This window comes from Apodemus sylvaticus, chromosome 13, assembly GCF_947179515.1.
Source record: "Apodemus sylvaticus chromosome 13, mApoSyl1.1, whole genome shotgun sequence".
Taxonomy (NCBI): Eukaryota; Metazoa; Chordata; class Mammalia; order Rodentia; family Muridae; genus Apodemus; species Apodemus sylvaticus.
The window spans coordinates 32,215,422-32,238,573 of record NC_067484.1 but is presented as its reverse complement, the minus strand read 5'-3'; the positions used below and the strand labels follow the sequence as shown (position 1 = coordinate 32,238,573).

Sequence of the window (23,152 nt, the reverse complement as noted above, 5' to 3'; positions counted from 1 at the left end):
CGTCCAGACAGCTGGGTTCCATCCTTTCTCTTTTTGGATACTGTGTTAGTCTTTCTTCACCACGACAAAAATATCTAACACTGACTATTGAAAAGGAAGGAGGACTTACTTTGGCTCATGGTTTCAGCCTATGGCCAGTTCAGTCTGTGTTTCTGGGCTTATATCATGGAAGAAGGACATAGAGGCTGAAACTCCTCACTTCCTGGCAGCCAGGAAACAGGCAGCCAGGAGCCAGAGCCAAGACACGCCCTTCAAAGCACACCCCAGTTAACCCACTTCAGCCAGGCCCACATCCCAATTTCCACCGCCTTTTAGTAATGTCACCAAGTTATAAAGCCATCAGTAGATTGACCTGTTAAGTCAGAGCCCTCACATCCTCGTGTTCTCATTGGTTCCCTGAAGTCCATCCATCATCTGTCAATCAAACAGTAAGCCCATGAGCCTTTGGGGTTGGGGTGTTGGGCACTTTGTATCCAAGCCTTAACAGACATTGGATATGAAATCTCTGCTTCTACTTGCTTCTCGTTTCTTATTATTTCTTATTTTATTTGACAATTACACTAAGAAGCAAACCAATAAATGATAAAAAGTAGCATCCCACCTTTTCTTGACCTGGGCTATCGACTTTGAATCTTTCGTCCAGCAAACGGTAGAGTCTTCATGAATTTCTGAAAACTGGCAGCTCAACTTTATATTTCCAGAGTGCTTGGGAGCCATCTCAGCCTCGATCTTCTTCAGTAATACGGGAGCTAGAGACAGATGTGCAGGTTAGCGTCAGCAAAAGGTCATCTCAGTCACTGATCCGCAGCAGTCACGAAAGACAAGGAGAACGTTCCTAACTCATGAATGAAGCAGCTAAAGAGCCTGAGAGGAGATGCGGCAGGCTCAAATGTAACAGTGGGGAAAGAAATGAACCGATCCTGCTCTTGCTGAGTGCTGGCGTTGGAGGACCCTCCTTGCTGCAGATTTACCAACAGCATGAATCAAGAAAAGTTAGCCAAACTTCAAGTTCAGGTCCAGATAGGGGGCAAGGGGACAGCTCGCAGGAAGAAGGTGGTACACAGGACAACTTCTGCTGGTGACGAAAAGCTTCAGAGTTCACTAAAGAAACTGGCTGTGAACAATACAGCTGGTATTGAAGAGGTGAACATGATTAAAGACAGTGGAACAGTTCTTCATTCCAACGATCCTGAAGTCCAAGCGTCCCTCTATGCTAACACCTTTGCAATTACTGGTCACGCAGAAGCCAAACCAGTCACAGAAATGCTCCCTGGGATATTAAGTCAGCTTGGTGCTGACAGCTTACCGAGCCTTAGAGAGTGAGCAGAACGGTTCCCATGTCAAGTATTGGACAGTAAAGCGCCCAGACCAGAGGACACTGATAAAGAGGATGATGATGTTCCAGATCTTGTAGGAAGTTTTGATGAAGGAATGAAATTGAGGCTAACTAAAATCCTCTGGGTTTGGGAGCTGGCGTGGACTAGATTTAACAATCAGCTCTGCTGTTCTGAAGTTTTACAGACACAGAGAATGTCACCTGTTATTGGTTCAGTAATATAAATATTTTTATATTAATGATACCATTTGCTCAGCATTTCTCAGTCATTTGATTTTGCATTTTGCACTTCTTCCCAGGATCTATTCTTTTGGTCAAAATATGAAGTATTGGTACAGTGTGAGGGTGTTTTTTGTTTTGGGGGGGGGACTTTTAGTGTGTATGTATATGTATGTCTGTGTACACAGTGGACAGCAGTACACAGATTGGATCACAATTATATCTATCCTATTCTTTCCCTCAATAGAAATAAAAGAAATCTTTATATTTGAAAAAAAGAAAAAAATGAACCGTTCTAATAAAACAAAACAAACAAACAACACTTGTTTTCATTATGTAAATTCTAAAGGTTTATAAAGCTCCTGGAAAAACAGAACTCAAATAATTTTGATTGTTTATTTAGATTTATGTACATGCACCATGGTTTTGCCTGGTGTCTGCAAAGGTGAGAATTGGGAATCAAATATTTTAGACTGGGGGTACAAGTGGTTGTGGGCCTCCACGTGGGTGCTGAGATCTGAACCTGGGTGCTTCCTTGGCAAGAGCAGCAAGTGCTCTAGATTGCAGATCTCTCTCTCTCTCTCTCTCTCTCTCTCTCTCTCCAAATGTTTGTTCTTTAAAGGAAGAAAGTTTTAGCAACTATAGAGGCCTTGTCCGTAAGATTTGGGTCGAGTAAGATGCTGTTATAGAATCACCTAATCAAAACAAGAGCTGGTGAGCGGGGGTAGAATAAAATCTGCATTGTTCAGGTAACTGAGCTTACGTTCTCCAAATGTAAAGGACAATTCAAATGAATTGTTTGTTGAATGAAGTCCACACACACACGGTGCAGTTGTCCTTGTGAAGGTGGTCTGGTGGACTGGAGTAACGTGTCTTACATCCATCCCACTGACAAGAGTGATGTGAGTATGAAAGAAATCCGCATGGTGAGGAAATTACCCCCATGGGTTGGTCTGTCTGTGATTTGAGGTTGCCTCTTGAGTTTAACCAGAGATCAGGGCCTTATGAGCAAGTGTGTAATTGGCCAGAGCAGCCACCAGGTGACAGTATAGGCATTAGAACAATAGGAGGCCAGAGCCCAGTCTTATGGGAGAAATGTGGTCAGCTTATTACAGCCCAGGTGGTAACACAAAAGAACACATTATCATAGGATGCTGTCTAATCCACAGGCGAGCCAGAAGTACCAATTCAGGGTTTTATTCACTCGGATGCCTCAAACTTCTCTACACTGAATGCATTGTGTTAATGGCGTTCCAATGTTTCTTTGACTCCACAGATAATAAGATAGCAGAATAAAATATAAAATCGGACTTGGGCCCCAGGAAGTGGCAATGGGCTGGTTGAGTCACAAATCCTTCAACCAGAGTCTTGCAGAGGTTTCTGTCAATATTATGGGTGCCAATTGCATCGCGGGATGAAGAGAAGAGCTTAAAGCAGGTGCAGAGCGCAATGGTGGATTCTGGGAAATGTGCAGTCGGCCAAGACCCAGTTCATGTGGCGGGGAAGTAGAAACGCCGCTTATGAGCAAAGGCGTGGGAGTGCCGCTGGGTTTATCTTCTGCCCAGCCTGGTTGAGGGAAGATTTAGGAAAAGAAAAAAATCCTCTGCTACAGAGTCCCAGCTTGGTGGGTAAGGGCACTTGCTGCCAAGCCTGGGCCCTGAGTTCAATCCCCGAGACCCACCCGGTGAAAGAAAGCTTTGGAAGCCAAAGAAAGAACACTCAGCGTCCGTTTCATTTCTCCCAGGATCACCTGATCACGTTCTCTTGATGCCCATGCCGCCATGACACGGGAGGAGGGCATTGAATCTGGGCTGCTAGTAAGGACAGCAGCAGGCGGCTGGGTCCACGCAGACAAAGCGGAACCTGGAATCACGTGACCCACCCATTCTAGAGAGAAGGAGCCGAGCCTCACAAAGCTCACCCTGCCACCCCACTCCACCCCACCCCCAGCAGGAGTAAGCACTTCTAGATTGTATTTTTCTAATGGTCATGTTAAAACAGCAAGGAACCAGAAAGAGGGAATGCTGCAGAGCTAAACAAAGAGCTTTCTGAACGCTCACTGGTGAAGTAGATTCTTAAAGCTATCAGTCTCTGGTAGAAGCGCATGCGTGTTAATTAGAAATAACTAGTTACAAGGAAAAGGCCGGCGCTTGTCCAGGGCAGAGCCTATGAGCGCAGACATCCCATAATAGTAAACCATTTTCCAGGTCACTGATCCTCATCTGTGTGTTGGCTCATTAGTGTCAAGAGTAGGTGCTTACTAAGGAAACACACACTAATTATCACAAGTAATTGGGGTCGACCTATAAAAACAACTGTTCCTTTAGGAAACCAAGGGTCAGGCGGTCAGCCAAACCAGGGAAGGGCCTGGGGCTGATATGAAGGTAGAGCAAGGAGCTGTGAGCCTAAACCAGTGAGAGCTTGAGTTTCTGTCTCCTTCTCTTCAAAGGAAATTGCTGCTCAAGAGGAGAGAGGCTGGTGTAGTGCTGTCTTCTCCCCAGCTGCGAAAGACCAGCCAGGTAAAGACCAGTTCAGACCCGGGCAAATCTTCTTGAAACTTCCTCCTAACTGAGGACTCCAGAGGCGGTCAGGTGAGAGTCTCTGGTTCTCTGGACCCCGATGGCTCCACCCTCCTGTAAGGACCACATTCTTTAGGGATCAGATAAGAACCACTCTGCCTTCTAATTTTAGCTTGGCATCGACCCTGTGGTGTCAGTGACCTGGGGCTTGAACTGAGTTCTCCATCCCTGTGCTAGGTGATTCCCATTGTGCTGTTAGCACCTCCAATCTACAAGTGAAATGCAGTCCCTCACACAACAACACTGTGTTGCTGTTTCTTCTGAATTGAAGTCAATGAAATTTAAGGTAAACTCACAAGTCTGGGAAGCTTCTAGGGCCTTTGAGATGCTCAGGCCCCATCTCAAGGTTACATAAGCAGCAACGGTTGCTGGGGAAGTCCCAAGTCAGCCCGGACCTCCCTCCCAAGACTCAGCCTTCAGAGCTTTGAGACGTCTGTGTGTTTGTGAGTAACCCCTTGTCCCCTTGTCCCCTTGTCCCCTTGTTCCTTGTCTTGTAATTCCAGTCCACTTGTTGGATCGCCAGACTTGAGTCAAATCATTTCTTGGGTGTGTCACTGATGTGCTGCCTGGGGTGAATACATGTTTATTCTTGTGCCCCTAGGAAAAGTCACACAGCAAACTCCCCTAGAAAATCTTAATCCTGAATCTGCCTCTCGATGGCTTTCATGGTCCTGACTGCTGCCCTGAGCTGCCCTAGCTTGGAAAAGCCTTGTTTGCCACCATCTGGAGGCCTCAGGGGAGGCTGTCTCGGGACATGGCTGAGCCTAGGTATTTGCGAACCATCCAGAGTGCACCCCACCTTTCCCCCTCCCTCTCTCTCCCCTCCCTCTCTCCTTCTCTCTTTCCCCTCCCTCCCCTCCCCCTGTCCCTCTCCCCTCCTTTTTCCCTCTTCCCCCCTCTGTCTTCCCCTTTCCCTTTTCCTCTTCCCTCACTCTTCTCCCCATCTCCCTCTTCCCTCCTCTCCTCATCTCCCTCTTCCCCTCCTCCTTTCCCTCTTCCCCTCCCCCTCTCCTCCCTCCCTCTCTGCAGCTTTTGTACTTGAGGAGGTTGCACTGAGCTTGGTCTAAACTTACCCACAGCAGCGGCACTCAGAACAGTCCCTTTCCCACGTGTAACGTTATGGATGAGAACACCCACTGTATTATTTATGGACTGAAACATTTTGTTGTTGTTTTGAAGCAGTCTCATTATGTAGTCCAGGCTAGCCTTCAACTCACAAGCTTACCTCAAACTCACCATCCCTCTTCCTTAGCCTCCCAGGCGCTGGGATTGCAGGTGTGTGCTACCACACCTGGCTCTGAACCCACTTCTGAGACCCTTTAACACATTTCTCTATAAATATGTTTAAATTAGCATATATGGACAAGGGATTAGGCCAACAGAGTTCATGCCTGGCAGGCACTAAATCCTGGGTTCTATTCCAAGTACCATATAAATGGGCTGTGATGGTGCATCCTGGGATACACAGACCCTGGATGTATGCACGTACTAAAAACTTGGTACTTCCATACTCTGGTGAGTGACAATTTATCTATAACCCTTTCTGTAATAGGGGTTAAAGGCCGCGCATAGGAAACCCCTTTCCAGCCTCCAGATCAGGTACTTGGTTAAGACTGGAGAAAGCTCCCCTGCTCTGTTCTCAGTGGAGTGAGAACCTTCTGCTCTAGACACAGGATCCCTGTGCCTTCTCTCAGAGACTTCTGCAGGGCAGCGAGGGAGAAGATAACTTGGAAAGAATGTCACTTCTGTGAGGCCCTTGGGGGAGCAGGGCTGAAGAGGTCCACTTAGCCCAACAGAAGGAATAATGCCAAAGTCTTTGATGCCTAAAAGGACTGAAAACCTGAAGCAGGTTCAGGTACCTGGAAGAAATTTTGCACATTTAAAACTGAAAACGAAAACAAGGATCCCTTAACGCACACTTAATGAAGGGGGAAAACAGCAACACTTAAAGACCATCTCAAACTGTGCCCAAATATTTTTTATGTGCCCTGCTCCGCACGTGCTCAGTTTAGTTTTCCAGATTAGCTACATCAGTGACTCTGCTCATCTGTTAGAGGAAAAATTTTTTAAGATGGGAATTAAACTGAAAAGCGTCTTTGCCAGACCCCCTCCATCAAAGAGCAGCAGGCCCCTGAGATGAGGGGTGCTCAGGTGTTTGTGTATCCGGCCAAGCCACCTGGGAACTGGGTACAAGTGTGGATTCTTGAGGACGCCCTGCCGCCGCGCCCCCCTATCAGAAACTCCGCTCAGAAACCTGCATTTGTACAAGCTTGCCCGTGAGTGAGCCGAGCCTGCTTACGTTTGAGAACCACGGGGTGCTGGGCATCCACACTCGCCTGATGCTCACCTGAACTGACAAGGACTCAAAGGGACACAGGAGCTTTGTGCTTAGCCCTTCAACGATGCTAGAGGCTCACCTTTCCCTTCGGCTTTGCAAGGGGGCCTTTTGGGGTCTCTTTTCTCATCGGTTCGGGACAAGGACCTTTCGAACTTAGGAGTCTTCTTCCCAATGGCGTTCTTCCTCACGTTTTCCTTTTCCTCAAGCCGCAGCCTCAGGGCTGCCACCCTGGATAGGATTTTCTTCTTTATCCCTGAAGTCAAGTGTCCACTCCCGGAAGCCTCTTGCTTCCTCTTGTCCTCCTCCAACCCAGCCAGTGCTGATGGGTCCCCAGGTGCCTTGGGGATCTGGGACACCACAGGCCTCCGCTGTTCCTCTCTGGACTTCTTCCCGCTCTCCAGGGCAGAGCCCTTTGGACATGGGTCCCTAAGGAACGAGCTCTCGGGGTCTTTCTCTGACTCACATTGTCCTGAAATGAGAGCCGAGGTCATTGTTGGGGAGGCAGAGGAGTTGAGGGGTTTGGTTTCTGCAATTTGAAGCTCCCCTGATTTCAGTTCCTCCATGTCACGGCTTGTTGACAAGCGTGTGACATTTCCTTTGGGAGATGAAGTACAAGATGTGTCTGTGAGATCGTCTGAAGAGGACACATGTTTCCTACACTTGTTTTCGAAAGTTCCCTTTTTCTTCTTCATAGGAATTACACTTTGGTGGGTTCTGGGCTCAGATCTGCCGTAACTGTGGCCTGTGGAGTTGTGGGTATCAGCCTTGACAGATGTACTCGTCATTCCTGTGAGACAGCTAGAAAGAGGAGACACAGGAGAAATGACCTCAGTCTCATCCTTTCCCCTTTGCCCAGCCTCTCCTAGGCTTCTGTCGCCACCATCTTGTGTTTGACTCATGAGGTATACGCTTGGAATTCCTTGTCTCTCTTCACCAGGACCGTGGGCTTGCCAAATGGCAGCGTTTGCTTCTGCTTCTGCTTCTGCTTCATTATGCTGACTGGCTTTGGCATCTACCCGCTCTCCGTCTACATGATTTTGGTTGGTTGTGTGTTCGTTTGGAATGATTTCCCCGCTGTCCTGGGGATGTGGGATCTGTAGGTTAGCAGGTTGGATGTCTACCTTCTGACACATGTTTCCAGCAATGGATTCATCTCCTTCTTTGTTGGAGTCAGAGGTCTCTGGCTTCTCAGGCCAAATACCCTCCATCTCACCCCTGTCATCATCAATGGGGTCCACAGAGGATTCCAGAATCCTAGGGGAGTTCATAGACAGGTTAACAAAGGCGGGGTGACTCAGTGTCTGCTGGGTTTCCTCCTGTTCCTCATTCATTGTCTCAGGCATTTCTGTCTCTTCTGTTTTGGGAACCTCTAATGGAGAGTCCATGACATCTAACTCTCTTTCCTCCACAGGGTCTACAGATGACTCCAGGAGTCGGGGTTGGCCCAGACACTGGGAAGACAGATTGGTGCAATATGCTTGTCTGTCTGGTGTAGTACCTACACGGGTGTCCCTGTTAGCTCCAAGGCCCCCGAGAGCATCGGCTTGGGGGCTGGGAACCCATGTTACTACTCCCAAAGCACCTGACTCAGGCCTGGTGGCACCCGCTCTGAGGATGTCAGACAGAGCCCAGCTCCTACCAGGAGCTACGAGACCAACTTCTGCCTCCTTGTACCCAGAATGTGTCACTAGTTCCGGTGGCCAGATTTCGAAGACGGGAGCTTCTAGAGTTATGATCTTCACTTTGCTGCCCACAGGCCAACCTTCTAGGCCAACGTCATCTTTCTCTCCAAGGAGGATGTCAGGGAGAGCTGGGACACTGCTGACCAAGTGACTGTCATCTCCCACAGTCTTCTCAGCCACCCCCAAGACACTGGTCCTCGGGTCTGAGCTACACTCAATTTCTTCCCTGGAATCTGCTAGGGAGTGCTCCAAAGGTTGCACATTGGCCTCCTGCTGCATGGCAGGTATGGAGGGCAAAGTTTCTTGGAAATCATTTGCAGAAGGAGAACCCCCGTGGGATGTGCTCTGTGGCCGGATGCAGTGCTTTGTCCCACTTCCCTTTTCTTGGAAGTCCTCTTCAAGACCTCCGCTGCGCGCTCCCTCCACAGCCTGGCTCTGACACCCAGGCTGATTATCAATCTGAAGAGACCTGCTACACAAACCCTGTCCCTCAAGTAGTGAGAAGTGACCATGAGCTCCTGCATTTCTGGGTGCTGGGACAAGAGTCTCCCCACTTGCTTCCCCTGTGGAGCTACTTAATGAATGAAGACATTGGGACTTAGCTTCATCTCGTGCGTCACATGAGACCTGGTCAGCACCAACATCAAAGTCGCTGTCCCGGGGAACAGAAATGGAGTGGCATTTGATGTCGTGGACTTGAGTGACATCAGTTAATACACCCTCAGTCTCCCTGGTCACTTGGTGACAGTCCACGTTAGCAGTTGATTCCGCTGACTGCTCTTTTGAGCACGCCCTGATTGAACTGTAGCTGGCAATCGTGTCTGTGGCAATCGGGATGCTGAGATTGGAACTTCCATAGCCTCCCTCATTACCGTTTACAAAGGAGGTAGTCTCAGAACAAAGGGGCTGAGTCTCCCCAAGCCCCCTTTCATGGTAGGGTAGTGTAGAAGAGAAGATGGAGAGAGAATTCCCCACATCAGCTGCTGTCTCCCCCACAGCATCTTCGCTGGCCTCTTGTGCCGTGTTCCAGGTGAAGGTACTGTTAAAAAGAGGGCCCTCGGCTGACTCGCCAGGCTGACTGCGCTTGTGTGTGGACTGTGGAGACTCAGAACCTTGTGTTTGTAGAACAGCCAGTATCTTGTCAGGAGAACATAAATCACATACTTCTTCGCTTTGACCTTCCGTCAGCTCCAAGTTCTCGGGGCAAATTTCTTGAGGCAAATATTTATCAGCTGGTGCTCCAACAGGGAGATCCATGGTAGCATAACATGTTTCTTGGTCACCAGCTTCCAAACACCCCATCCCACATGCAGCTTCTCTGACCCTTGACCCACTGCCCACATTTTCCAAGGGGAGGGAGGGAACAGCGGGCTGAGAGAAAGCATCAGAGAGAGCCTCTGGCTCCCTGCAGTGGACATCATCACCCTGAGGGAGAGCCACTGAGGCTGGAGCCTGGGACACTTCTTCCCCATTGTCTTCTAGGGGACTCAGTTCATGTGCTGCTGATTCAGCCCAGAGAGCACCGGACATGTCTTCTTCTCTGTTCTGTCCTGCTTCCTGCTGGGGGCGTTGAAGACAGCTTTCCAGCCCCAGGTATTGGGCCAATGAGGAATTTTCCCTGTTGATCTCACTCAAGTTGGAGGCAAAATGTGTTGTGGCTGTGGAAAGGGCTGGCATCTGGTGGTGATTACTCCTCTCCCCAATGGTTTCCTGAATTTGCATCTAGAAAAAAAAATGAAAGATGATATGAATAAATTGTTCCCAGGAGAGGCCACAATAGGACTTATCTGCAATCCCAGGGGTGCTAATCCTTGACAACTTTAATGAGGGACAAGGACCATAGCTGTAGCTGAAATGACTGAAATCTGAACATGAATCCCCAAACTCACTCGGGCTATTAGAGACTTCCTGGGGAAGCTGTGAATTTCAATCTCTCTGTGTTCCAGGGGACTCAGTGCCTAATCTCATCATTATCTGCAAAAAGCTTCCTGGCAGTCCTCACCCATTTAATGATACTCCCTCCTCTCTTCAAGGACAAGAGATGGAAACAAAGTGAATGGTAAACTCATTTCTGAACAAATCAGTCCCCGCAAGACCTATGGACAGCTCTCTGCACCAAGGACTGTTACATTGTCATGACAAATGAATTAAACACGGCTTGCAAAGTGGCAAAGGGCAACTTTTATCCTCCAAATATTATGGCCTACTGGTTAATAATGTCACTGAAAGGCAGAGAGAAAGAGAGTCAGATGTGGTGTCTGCCTGTTATGTTAGCTCTCCGGGGGCCAAGGTACAAGGCTTGCCTGAATTAAAAAACAACCCAGGTGACATAGTGAGATTTCAGCTAACTAACTAACTAACTAACTAACTAACTAACTAACTAACTAACAGATAGATAAATTATATATGTACATATATTTGTTATTATATATATATGCACACACACACACATACATACACACACACACACACACACAAGAGAAGGTGAGAAAAATATGTTCTACTTCTAAATGATTTAAGCTTAGAATTCCTTCTTTCCCCCAGAACTTCAGAAAACACAGCTGGGAAAGGGCAGAGCTAGGCCTGTCTTTCAAGCCTGTCTCCAACACGGTAAGAGAAATCGGACTGGCCACCAGAATTGCCAATCATTTCTGACTCAGAACAGATAAAAATTCTGGATTTTTCAATGAGACTCTGGGACAAAAGCCACCTTCCCAAGAAGTAGGAGATTATTATGTTGCTTGGAGAAAAGGAAGGGAAAGGGAAGAAGGGGGAGGGAAGGAGGGAGGGAGGGAGAAACCCTGGGGTCTGCAAACTGAGCCCATCTCAGCACTGAATCCTGGGTGGTGTTGGGTAGTAGTTCAGGAGAAAGGAAACTCCTTGACTGTCTTCTTGTCTCTTGAAACTTTTAGCCAACAGCTGTTTCAAAACAAAACCATGTTCAGCCAAGAAGAGTAGAGGTAAAACTTCAGTAAGCCATGCCATCTTTGACCCCAGGACTCTTGTCCCAAAGAGCTCAACCCCAGTGCGCAGGGGACCAAGAGCTAAGGAGGTTGCTGTCACTCTTCCAGCCTATAACAAGATGGACCTGCAAGGCTTGTACTCCTGGGAAGCTCCTGTCCAGAGTCTTACCTCCACAGATTCCATATGAGAACAGATCTTCTACCTCAGGGTTCATCCCTGCACCTACCGCCAGCAGGAAGTGGGGACCAAGGTCACCTACGACTCCTTCACGTGCTCTCAGGATGCTTGCTGCCTGCCAGCCATTTCTCTGTCATCTTCCTTTAAGTGTCTCTCATGTCCACTGAACTTGGATTTCATTGGCATAAAAGTACAAACTGAACTCCGCATGGACGCAGACAATTTACTGATTCAACCAATGGCCACTGAGCTCCTCCAACACACTAGGAAGTGATGCAGACGAGGAGAGGTGACAGGCAAGGGCTACTTAGAAGAGTTTGAGGCCAGATTGAGCCACATGCCAGGCTGTCGCCCAGAGGGAGAAAGGTGGGCCAGGAGGCTCTAACCACAGGCATCGTTTGATCAAATACTGATGTTTCCAAAAAGAAAGCTATTCCTCCTCCTTCAAGTTGTGACAATACACACTGGTTGGTAGGATACGCTGAAGGATGTATTTGCCCTTTTTTCTAAATCCTTTTATAAAAATCATCATAGTAAGAGAGAAAATTGAAAACAACAAAAATAACTCAGAGGAAGTGAAGAACAAGGTTTTTATAAAGTGTGCAAAAGTTTCACAACAGATGAAATACTTGTGAAATAGCTATGAGCAATCTTGGTCCCACAAACCCACTGGGATGGTTGGCTCCCTGGGCCTGAGTACCTGCAAATATGTGGAGAGTATTCTTTTCATATGCCCCTTTGATTCAGATTTTTATAAAGAACTACAGTATACACTATTAAGCACAGAAGGTATGGCAGCTTCTGGCCAGGAATGAGAACTTTAGACACTGCCCAGTGAAAATACCACACCCCCGCTCTCAGGGCTCTATTCTACCTGAACTCCCATGACCCATGCGCTCACCACCCATGTCTCTTCCCACATACATCTCCCCAATTCATGTCCACTCCACCCATGTCCTTTCTCACCCACATCTCTAGATCCATCTTCCTCCATGTCCCTGACCCCCAACCACCACCCACGGGCCACATCCATGCCCCACCCATGCCCCACCCATGCCCCACCCAGCAATAGTCCTTCATCGTAAGGTTTTGCTACCATCACAGTATCATTAGCACCAAGGGACATTCTAGAAGTAGCTGCTGCGGGAAGAACTCGTTGCCCGACACTCTGCCATTTCTTCCAAGGGGCTCCATTTATATGGATTGTTTATTCCTGCCTTCACCTGTACAACTCTTACATCAACAGAGCAATGGGCTTACTCTAAAATGAAACTAACACATGGATCTGACCTGCTGGAACAGGCCTGCGATCCAAGCTACAAAGGAGACTGAGGCAGAAAGATCACAAGTTCAGTACCAGCCTAGGCTACATAGTAAAGTTAAGGCCTGGGTAACTTAGTTAGCTCTACTCAAATCAAAAGGTAAAAGATAGCCTGGATATACTGTGGTGGGACCAGGAGTTCAGTCCCCAGGATTTCGTCAACAACCCCATGTCTCAGAGAATGGGACAGGGATATTCCAGTTCACACAGCTCTGATCATAACCTGTGTCATGGCACACTTTGACGTTTAAAGTAGTTAGTCCTGTGGCAATGTACTCATTCCTTCTATGTCCTGCTTTTAAAATAAAATCCCACACATACACACACACAGACACACAGACACACACACACACACACACACACACACTTCCACAAGTGAAGAGCACTTCCAGAGGACCCCAAGGTCAGTTCCTAGCTCCCATATCAGATGGTTCACAATGGACTGTAATTCCACCTCCAAGGTATCTGATGCCCTCTTCTGACCTCTGCAGGTACTCACACACATAGGGCATACATGCATACGTACATATACATACACACATACATGCACACACACATACATACACACATACACACACACAGACACAGACACACACACACAGACACACACACACACACACACACATACACGCACGCACGCACGCACGCACGCGCGCGCATAAATAAACACAGGTACATAAACAACAATAAATCTTAGGGCTAGAGAGACGGCCATGAGCTAAGAGTGCTTGCTGCTCTTGCAAAGGACCCAGGTTCAGTTCCCAGCACCCATATCAGGGGGGTCACAGTCACCTGTAACTCTAGTTTCAGGGGATCTAACACCTTCTTCTGGCCTCTGCAAGTATCTGCACACACAGGGTTCACACATGTGAAAATAATAAATAAATATAAATAAATAAATAAGTTTATTTTTAAAATCTTTTTTTTTAAATCTTACTTTAATGCCCCCGTTCTAGCAAAGCACTACATATGATGACAGAAGGTAAGACTTTGTGTAAATTCATCATCTGAGGATGACATAGTAGGCACCTAATGAACCCACATGTCCTAAGAACCTTAGTGGACACATAAAATGTCTGGACTTCAGAAGTTAACTCCAGGCAGCAAACTGTATGATGCAATCAGATGCGAGGTCCTATAAGGATCTCTCCAGTCCTTGAGGATGAACGTCTCAACAGAGCCATGGCCATCTTGAGTTGTGTCTGGCAGTGCAGACCTGTCGTCCCTGCTGTGAAGGAGGCGGGAACTCACAAGGTTCTTCTCAGATTGGAATATATACATACATACATACATACATACATACATACATACATACATTACATATTTTAATATAATTATTTTATTAAATGCACTGGTATTTTATCTGCATGCATGTCTGTGAGAAGGTGTCAGATTCCCAGGAACTGGAGTATAGACAGCTAGGGGCTGCCATGAGGGAGCTGGGAATTGAACACAAGGTCTTCTAGAAGAGTAACAACCGGTGCTCTTAACCCCCGAGCCATCTCTCTAGCCCCTCAGAGTGGAACCTTAACATCTCACTCCCAATGTCTTTGAAGGTGTATAGCGTCAGCTCAGAGAGAAAGAGGGCCCCATCTCAGTCAGAGGTCAGTTCTGAGGGAGGGAGACCAGAAGCTCATGCCTCTCAGTGAGTCAGACTTTTCCTAGTTGTGTCATGATGGAAAAGGTCCAACAAATGGGTATCTGTTGCTAGCTGGCTGAACCATCATCAAGTGAAACTCTGGGGTAGAGAGGGAGAGTTGTCATGTAGTAAACTTGTTCTCATTTGGATGAAAATGAAGAGTGTTCATGGCTGTAGGAAGAAGCTCACCATCACTGTGCTATGTAGACAGGTTGCCTGGCAACCTGAGTTAGCCTTCACATAATCCACTGTGATACACAGGACCCCAGGTAACCACTGCAGCCACTCTGACCCACTGTCTCCTCCTCTAAGACTAACCACATACACGTCAGCCCAGAAGACATTGACATCAGTTTCCCTTGTTCTGAGTGAGGAAAAAAAAAGTAGCTGAAGCAGAGAGGAAATGGAACAGCCCTGGTGAGCAGAGCCCTGGGCCTTACAAAGGGCTCCTCACTTGACCTGAAAATAAACGTGAAGAAGAGATGCTACCACTTCTTTTAATTGGTGGGTGAGTAGCCTGCCCCTGCCCCCCAGGAGATAGAGCCATACAGTGGGCTCTGGAGAGGAAGTATGGTATAAAGGGCTCATAGCTAGGATGCAGGACCACTGTAGGATGAAAGAAAACTTTCTGGTGTCCCAGCACGAAGGATGTAATAGAAGAGAAGCCTGGGTGGGAGACAGGCCAAGGTGGAGATGGTCAGGCCACCAGATAACACAGACGTTCATTGGATTAGTCAGGCCAGCGCTGCAATGGAATTGCTGGGCAACAACAAAAATGTCTTCCAAGTTCAGGCAGGGACTAGGGATCCTGTGCGGTGATGCGCAGGAGTCCTAGCACTGGTGAGGGTGGAGACTGAGGCCTCAGACTGGGCGGGGGTCATGTGTAGCAAGTGGGGAATCTTCAGAAGGATCAGTCGACCTGTGTATACTAGCCTACACATATAGGCTACACATACATGCATACACATACGCATACACATACACATACGCATACACATGTGCATACACATATATATGCATAACTGTGCATGAGCCCTGGGGACACCATGTCACCAGGTGTTGTCACATGCACGAGGCCTTTTTAATGGACCATTTAAGGCCCCAGCTCCCTAACAGAGCAGGCTGAGGGAAGGTCATCAGCAGGCTAACCACAGTTGTGGATGGACCAGGTCCGGGAGCCATATTCACAGCTAGGCAGACTCTGATGACCACACACCACGTCATCTCTAACCGCTCATGTAGAATGGCATCTCCTTCTCCCTCCACTGCTTCATCTGTGCCGAGAAAGCCTAAGGCTGCGCTCACTTAAAGGAGGTGATGGAATTTCACTACCATAGACCATAGAATGAAGGATACATTCAGAGCTGAGAGGTACCGGGACTGCAGCGAGCTCGGCAATGCTCAGGCATCAGAGGGCTCCCCCGGGTCCCAGTCAATGGTGTCGCCCTGATCTAAAGCCCTGTGTATCTGGACACTGAGCCGTCTCCAACCCAGATCTGCTCTTCCTTCAGTGATGGCAATCAAACCCAGAACCTCACGTGTGCTTCACCTTCAGCCCCCAACAACTCTCCTTTCCCTCTCCTCTCTTCTCTCCTCCCCCTCCTTTCCCCTCCCCTCCTTTCCTCTCCTCTCCCCTCCCCTTCTCTCTCCTCCTCTCCTCCCCTCCCTTCTCATCTCCTCCCCTCTCCTCTCTCCTCCCCTCCTCTACCCTCCCCTCCCCTCTTCTCTCCCCTCCCTCTCCCCTCCTTCTCCTCTCCTTTTCCCTCCCCTCCCCTCTCTTCTCCTCCCCTCTTCTCTCCCCTCCTTCTCCCCTCCCCTCCCCTCTCCTCTCCTTTCCTCTCACCTCTCCTCTCCTCCCCTCTTCTTTCCTCTCCTCTCACCTCTCCTCTCCTCTCCTCCCCTCTTCTCTCCTCTCCTTCTCCCCTCCCCTCTCCCCTCTCCCCTCCTCTCCCCTCCCCTCTCCTCTCCCCTCCTTTCCCCTCCTTTCCTCTCCCCTCCTCTCCTCTCCCCTCCTTTTCTCTCCCCTCCTCTCCTCTCCCCTCCTTTCCTCTCCCCTCCTCTCCTCTCCCCTCCTTTCCTCTCCCCTCTCCTCTCCTTCTCCCCTCCCCTCTTCCTCTCCCCTCTCCTACCCTCCCTTCTCCTCTCTCCTCTCCTCTCCCCTCTCCTCCCCTCTCCTCTCCTCTCTCCCCTCCTCCCCTCTCTTCTCCTCTCTTCTCCCCTCCTCTCTCATCTCCTCCCCTTCTCCTCCTCCTCTCCTCTCCCGATCTCCCCTCTCATCTCCTGTCCTACACCCCCTTCTCCCTCCCATCTTCTCTCCTGCCATTATCTCCCCTCTCTTCCCCTCCCCTCCCCTCTCTTCCTCACTCTTTTCTTTTGCTTTCTTGCTTTAATACAGAATCCCTTCATACCCAGGCTGATGTTGGACTTGCTATACTGCTGAAGAGGGCCTTAAACTCCTAATCGTCCTGCCTCTTCCTCCCAAGAGTTGAGATTACAGGTGTGCACCACCAGGCCTGGATAAACCCAGATATTCTTATTACAGACTTAGACCAAGCTGAACCATACCACAAGCTGGACATTTCCCTTCATATAAACCAGAGCTTCTGAGTTCTGAGACTTAGACACCACAATAGTCCTCCCTGCATGGAACATGGCCAGATTTGTCTTCCTCTCCACAGGGAAGAGCATGGACTCTTGTTAGCCATTTCTGAGTCTCCAGAGCCTCGCCTATAGAAGGTACTTAAGCAGTATTGCTGAATGAACGAACAGATGATTCCATATAAGGAGAGAAGAGCAGTAAACTAAAATTAGAAACAGTTCCAACCCCCTTTTTTGAAAGCAGAAATAAGCTTGAAAACTTCGAGCGCTTTTCATGGGAAACTCCTAACAAACACATTATTTTCCCTTGTCTGCGTCACCCAAATGCTGCCTCCTAAGTAAGCCTGCTGTGGCTCTCAAGGGACAGGTGCTGCCTCTCTGTCCACGCCATGATGTCCCAGGCTGTGTTCCCCATCATTAAGGACACTGTTCTGGATGACAGCAAAGGGCAAGATGCTAATTTGAGTCCCCAACAACAGAAGGTATGAGGTAAGATCCCTGCTCTCAGATAGCTTATAAACAGAGACACAAGATGGATGGGAAAAGACAATGTCTCTTGGCAAGTTAAGTTGATGGCAAACTGGATGGACCCTCATGCTGCGGGACGGAGCCTTGAACTCTCCTCTAGTGATGTGATTCCTACAGTGCAAGTAGCAGGGGCTGTGCTGGGGTGCCGCATGCATCTATTCTGAGAAAAACTCCTTCACACTTCACACAAGTATCTGCCCTTGGAAGGCTCTTCGGTCTTGATCCGTGGGGGGTTATGGTAACTGCAGCTGACTAATGTCACAATACCCACAATCCCTTTCTCTCTTGCTACTTCCAACTGGTGGAGACAGGGAAGCCATGTTACCCACCCAACCACCCCAGACTCCTACATTGCCAGACAGGACCAAGGGGTCAGTCTGTCTAACTGGATTTGGTGGAGAATCTCACCAAAGGGCTTGTATAAGGTATTATGTTAATCTGTTATCTATGGCCATAAAAAAAAAATACTTAGGACTGGTCGTTTATGAAGAAGCCTGATTTGGCTTCTGGTTCTGGAGTCTGGGAAGATCAAGAGTGTGTGGTAGCAACATCTACTCAGAACCTAATGAGAGACTTCTTGTGCATCGGAACAGGACAGGGGGTATCACATCATTGAGATGTAGCAAGCGCATCTCTTTCTACTCTCTTCAAGTCACAAATGTACATTCTCAAGATCTCACCCATTATAATTACCTCCCAAAGGCCCTACCTCCATATATTCCAACAAATGAATTTGAGGATTAACTTTCCAAGTCGTGAACTTTGGGGGACACATCTAAATCACAACAGTTACAAACTCAGGTAGGAACCTTGTTTCTTTCTCTCCTTTCTTTAATTAAAATGTGAAACCTATCGCCCCCACCCATCGATGGTCTTCCAGTCCTGGGGTGACCAGAAGGAAAAGTTATGACTGTCAGGTGGGGCAAGAAGAAAGAACTTGGGGCTTCTGGACTGGAGCAACATGAATACCCTTTGCTCCTGGACGTCTTGTAATAAACAAGGGTTCTTACGTTTAGGTCGCTATTATTCTGTTAACAGCTAAAGCCTCCTGATGGGTGTGAGGATGGCATCTTATGGAGGGATGAAGGTGGCATGTGAGATTCACCCGTAGTACTCCAGAGGCTCCGGGCAGCCCCTGGTAGAGATTAGCTGGAAGGATGGAGTCACAAAGGGCAAGGGGTGTGGCTCCCAGGAAGGGAACTCAAGGGCCTGGTAGAACTGCCAAGGGATCAAAAGGGCCCGAGGCAAGGTGAACTTGAGGTGGAGTCAGGCAGGAGGAATGGAGAAATATGAGAAGGTGGATCATCTTGGTTCTGAGAGCCAGATACACCTCACAAGGCCAAAGAACCAAGCCCCTAGGGCACTTGCTTAACCCAGGCGACACTGTGAAGTGCCAGCACGTCCTACAGTGCCGTGATGGTCTCCCCCAACTCCTTTTTCATTCTTCTCTTAGCGTGCTTTTACCCTTCTGTCCTTACCTGGACAAGGCCCAAATAGCACTCTGTCCTCCAGGGCTGTCTACACGCCATCCACTTCTCCAGTGGTTCCAGGAATCGCTAAATGAGACTATCCCCAATCCCCCCGCCCCCAACATAACCAGGCTACTGTGGCCTCAAGACTGGCTCGATGTCATTAGGCCATTTGTCATATGATAGATCAAATCCATACCACCTAGGGCTGCAAAACTGAAAATAGACAGCCCAGTCCCTAGCCAAAGAAAGCTTAAAGGCAAACCAGAATGTTTCAGGACCTTGAGTTTATTTTTAGGTGTTGCCTGTTTGCCCAGAGAGAGGCTTCACTTAAAGGCTTTGAATACTGAAGTAGTGCACAGAGAAGTGGAGACCGCTGTCTTGTCTTATGTGATGCTGTCAAAACCCTCAGTTCCGAAACCAGATCCCAAACACTCCTGTCCCTTCCATGGCTATTCTGTCCTCCTCTCCCCCAGAGAGACAAAGCTGCGGCCACTTGGTGTTTACTATTCCTGTCTTGACTTCTTGGGAAAGTTATAGAGTTTATGAAATACCAGTCTGGTCTCTTGTTGGGAGAGGATGGGAGTTCCATGACTCACATGCATGTCCTCACAGTAAGGTCTTTACCTGTTAATGTAGTGTGGGCATAAGGGACTGGAGCACAAGCCAGCATCTGTCTGTGTTCACTATGCTTCTTACATGAAATGTGAGTGGCGTTGGGACCACTTGTACTGCTGGTCACTAAGCCATGTGCAGCCCTCAACACATGCTAGTTTTCTGCTAAGTAGCTTAAATCCAGATGATGCTGATAAAAATGGTACCTAGGGTAGGAGTTGAGGGCTTTGGGATATGGATTGTCAGAAGACTCCTATACTTTTCCCTACAGAGAGGATGGCATACTAATTGACAGTCTCACTTAAGATGGGAAAGTATCCGTCAGGGCTGGAGAGGTGAGTATAGTGTTCTCATGAAATCGAGAAGCCCAGAGTTCAAATGCCCATCACCCACATAAAAGCCAAGTGAGCACTGAGTCTTGCCTACAATCCCAGAACTCGGAAAATGCAGACAGGGGAATCCCAGGAGCAAGCTGGTCATTATCCAGTTTGATGAGTGAGGTCTTGCTTCAGGGAGAAACTCTGTCACGGTAAATATAATGGAGAGTGCCTGAGAAAGACACGCAGAGTCATTCTCTGGCCTCCTTACCTGATTTCACATGGGCATGCACATCCATGCATTCGTAGGCCCGCATACACGCATGTACATACACATGACAGAATGCAAGAGAAGAAAAACCATTGTCTCTCTTGATTATCCTGCATCTGGAGTTCACTATAAGACAAAAGGAGCTGGGCGGTGGTGGCTTATACTTTAATGCCAGCACTCGGGAGCAGAGGCAAGTGGATCTCTGAGTTCAAGGCCACCGTGGTCTACAGAGTGAGTTCCAGGACAGCCAGGGGCTACAGGACAAAACTCTGTTTTGAGGGGAGAGGGAAAGAGAGAGAGAGAGATGGAGAGAGAGAGAGGGAGAGAGAGAGAGAGATGGAGAGGGAGAGAGAGAGAGAGAGAGAGAGAGAGAGAGAGAGAGAGAGAGAGAGAGAGAGAGAGAGAGGGAGAGGGAGAGGGAGAGGGAGAGGGAGAGGAAGAGAGAGAGATTGCCTTCCTCAAAGCACAAGCACAATTGTGATGCACTCGAGCCTGCGGGAAGATGGTGCTAACTCCACTCTGCACCTCTGAATAGTCTGAATAGTTGGAATCCCTGTTTGCTCTGTTTTTCTTCTGTCTGGACCGGATTGGGACTTGATGAAGAGGTAACAGGAAAGTGGAGTAAGGGAATGGAAAAAGGATTGGAGTTCAGAACCCCCCATCTTGTTCTGGACCCGCTGACACATGGAAAGATGCACATGATCTCAGTCTATTTTTCCTCTTGGTGACAGCAGTTTTGGTGCCCTGAACCCTGCTGGTAAACAAACAACAAAATGAACTCGAGCTTTCTTTGCTTCTAGCCCTCATTTCCTTTTGCAACTACAAGGGCTGTAACACGTTACCATACATGGATCCATCCAAGTATGAGCAACTGGAGTCCAGGGCTGTACCGAGGGCTACAACAGGAGTGAGTTCCAGGCATGCACCCTGTGATTTCCACTTCTGCCTCTCACCTCTGCTTCTCTGCATGCATCTGCTAGCCCCAGCTCATCGCTAATCTGCACTGTTTGGGCAGAGTCTTAATGCTGGCCCTGCTATGTTCTAGAGACTGCAGGTCCAGAGGCAGTAAAAACTACCACAGTTGCAGAATAGAAGATCAATAGCCAGGGCCCAGTTTCATTTACTCTTTGTGGAGGTGCAGACTGCTTTGAAAAGCTCAGGAAAGTTAGGGCTTGTCAGAAACTTTGACTTTAATGAGGTAGCCCCATGCTTTCTCAGAGGCCTTAAGACCTTGTTGGCCCGCACAGAGCCTCAGAAAGAATCCCACCTATAGGCTTCCTAGCCTGGGTGAGTAGAACAGCAGTGTTTACTTCCCACAGGCCAAAACTTCACTGCAGATAAGATACTGGATAACAAGTGGAAAAACTAAATCTTATTCAAGTTCAAGGAGAATGTTTCCAAATCAATACCTCTTTACAGTTTCTAGAGTCTGAGCAAAATCAAAACCGAAGCAGAGACTATTACCGTACTACACCGACAACACCTCGTACAAAGCAAATTCTTGTAAACTTCAGAAACAGGAAATAGTTGTCACAGTTACTATGCGTGGTCCGCTTTGCCTACTCAGCGTGGGCTTCAAAGTGTACAGTACAGATGGCATCCGGCCCTTGGAAAATCTGAACACAAACACAAATATTAGATAGGTTGCCTGCCCCATGAGAGGAGCTTGCTTTGCACGCTCAACCTTAAAGCAGTCTCCATGTGTCTCCTTCGGTAGGTCAACGAGAGAGTCGTATGTCCTCAAGTGTGGTTGTCTGACAAACACTGGGTCTCCATAGGACAGTCACAACAGGGTAGGTCCTGAACAGGCAGTGATGAGCCTGAGGAGATTTTGAGGTAGTTTTATCCAGCAGAGTTAGTTCCTAGGTCACCGAGTCCCTGGGGAAGGAGGACAGAGCTTGGTGTGGAACGCATGGTAGGTGCTAGAGAATGAATCCACATGGGAGAATGTGTCTAGTTTGACCTGGGCCCAGGGTTTCTTTGCTGACAGAAAGAGCAAGGCTTGGCTTTTCTGCTCTGTTCACTCTTTCACGAATTCTCTTTGTGTGTGTGTGTGTGTGTGTGTGTGTGTGTTTTCATCTCTCTATCTCTCTGTTGAGTCCCTGTTGAGATGTTGATCTCCCTCTTGGAAAAAATTCCCCCCTGGGTTGCATGCTTTGATCAAAACTCTTCATAGATGCTAATATATATGAACCCTGCCTAAACAAACAAACGTTTAAGTGTTTTAACCCTAACTCTCTAGCTGCGTCTTGCAACTCTGCAAATCCATGCCCATCATGACACCAAGATTAGCTCTGGGTTCTTCTGGTCCCCGGAGACCCAAGCTGAAGCTTGTACTTTCTTTTGAGTAGAGAGCCAGGGACATGCTGTATGGCTCTCTTGGTCTTGGGAAGCACTAGGGACTCCTGAGGCTGCCAACATGTAGCACCCAGAAGACATCACAATAGGAGTGCCAAGCACTGAGGGTGGCTGTCTTGGTGTCGTGATGGGCATGGATTTGCAGAGTTGCAAGACACAGCTAGAGAGTTAGGGTTAAAACACTTAAACGTTTGTTTGTTTAGGCAGGGTTCATATATATTAGGGTAGCCTTATACCCACCGTGTAGCCAAGGATGACCTTGAACTCATCATCCGGACACCTCTTTCTGAGTGCTGGCACAAGCCGTCATGTCTGTTTTATTTAGTGTTAGAGACTGACCCAAGGTCTGGTGCATGCTAAACAAACGCCACATCCCCAGAGAGGACCAGAGAGGAGGTAACACTAAGAATTTAGAGTTTCTTTAGGTAAATTTATCCACACAAACTGCCCCTTTGTAGAGGGAAAAACAGATTAATGATTCACAAAGAAGCTTCTGGAAATCTGGTAGGTGGGGAAATGCTTTGGAACAAAGAAGAAAAAAAGTCCCTAGGACTCAGTGGTGCCTTGTGCCAAAATCGCAGTGAACAGTTGTTTGCATGTGATAACTTGAACGCCCTCACCCTCAGAGGAATGCATCCATGTGAGTCCTTGATTCTATCTCTGGAACCAACCTTGTCTTTATCAAAGGCCCCAATCCCATGCAGGGATTTGGTGCATGCCTGGAGAATAACAAAATTTCCC

The 23,152-nt window shown here is 48.1% G+C and overlaps 2 protein-coding genes across 2 annotated transcripts in view; one reads left to right on the top strand and one right to left on the bottom strand.

Moving 5' to 3' along the window:
• The window catches only part of Alpk2 (alpha kinase 2), a 116,126-nt gene that overhangs the window by 35,100 nt on the left and 57,874 nt on the right, over positions 1 to 23,152 (bottom strand). The window contains exons 4-5 of the mRNA XM_052155850.1: positions 6,552 to 9,876; positions 602 to 749 (exon numbers count right to left, since the gene is read on the bottom strand). Coding sequence (XP_052011810.1) covers positions 602 to 749; positions 6,552 to 9,876 — 3,473 coding nt within the window. The remainder of the gene's footprint in view (positions 1 to 601; positions 750 to 6,551; positions 9,877 to 23,152) is intronic.
• On the top strand, positions 944 to 1,414 carry LOC127663992 (transcription factor BTF3 homolog 4-like). The gene is made up of 2 exons (XM_052155849.1): positions 944 to 1,143; positions 1,346 to 1,414. The coding sequence occupies exons 1-2, from the start codon at positions 979 to 981 to the stop codon at positions 1,412 to 1,414; spliced, it is 234 nt and encodes a 77-aa protein (XP_052011809.1). The 5' UTR covers positions 944 to 978.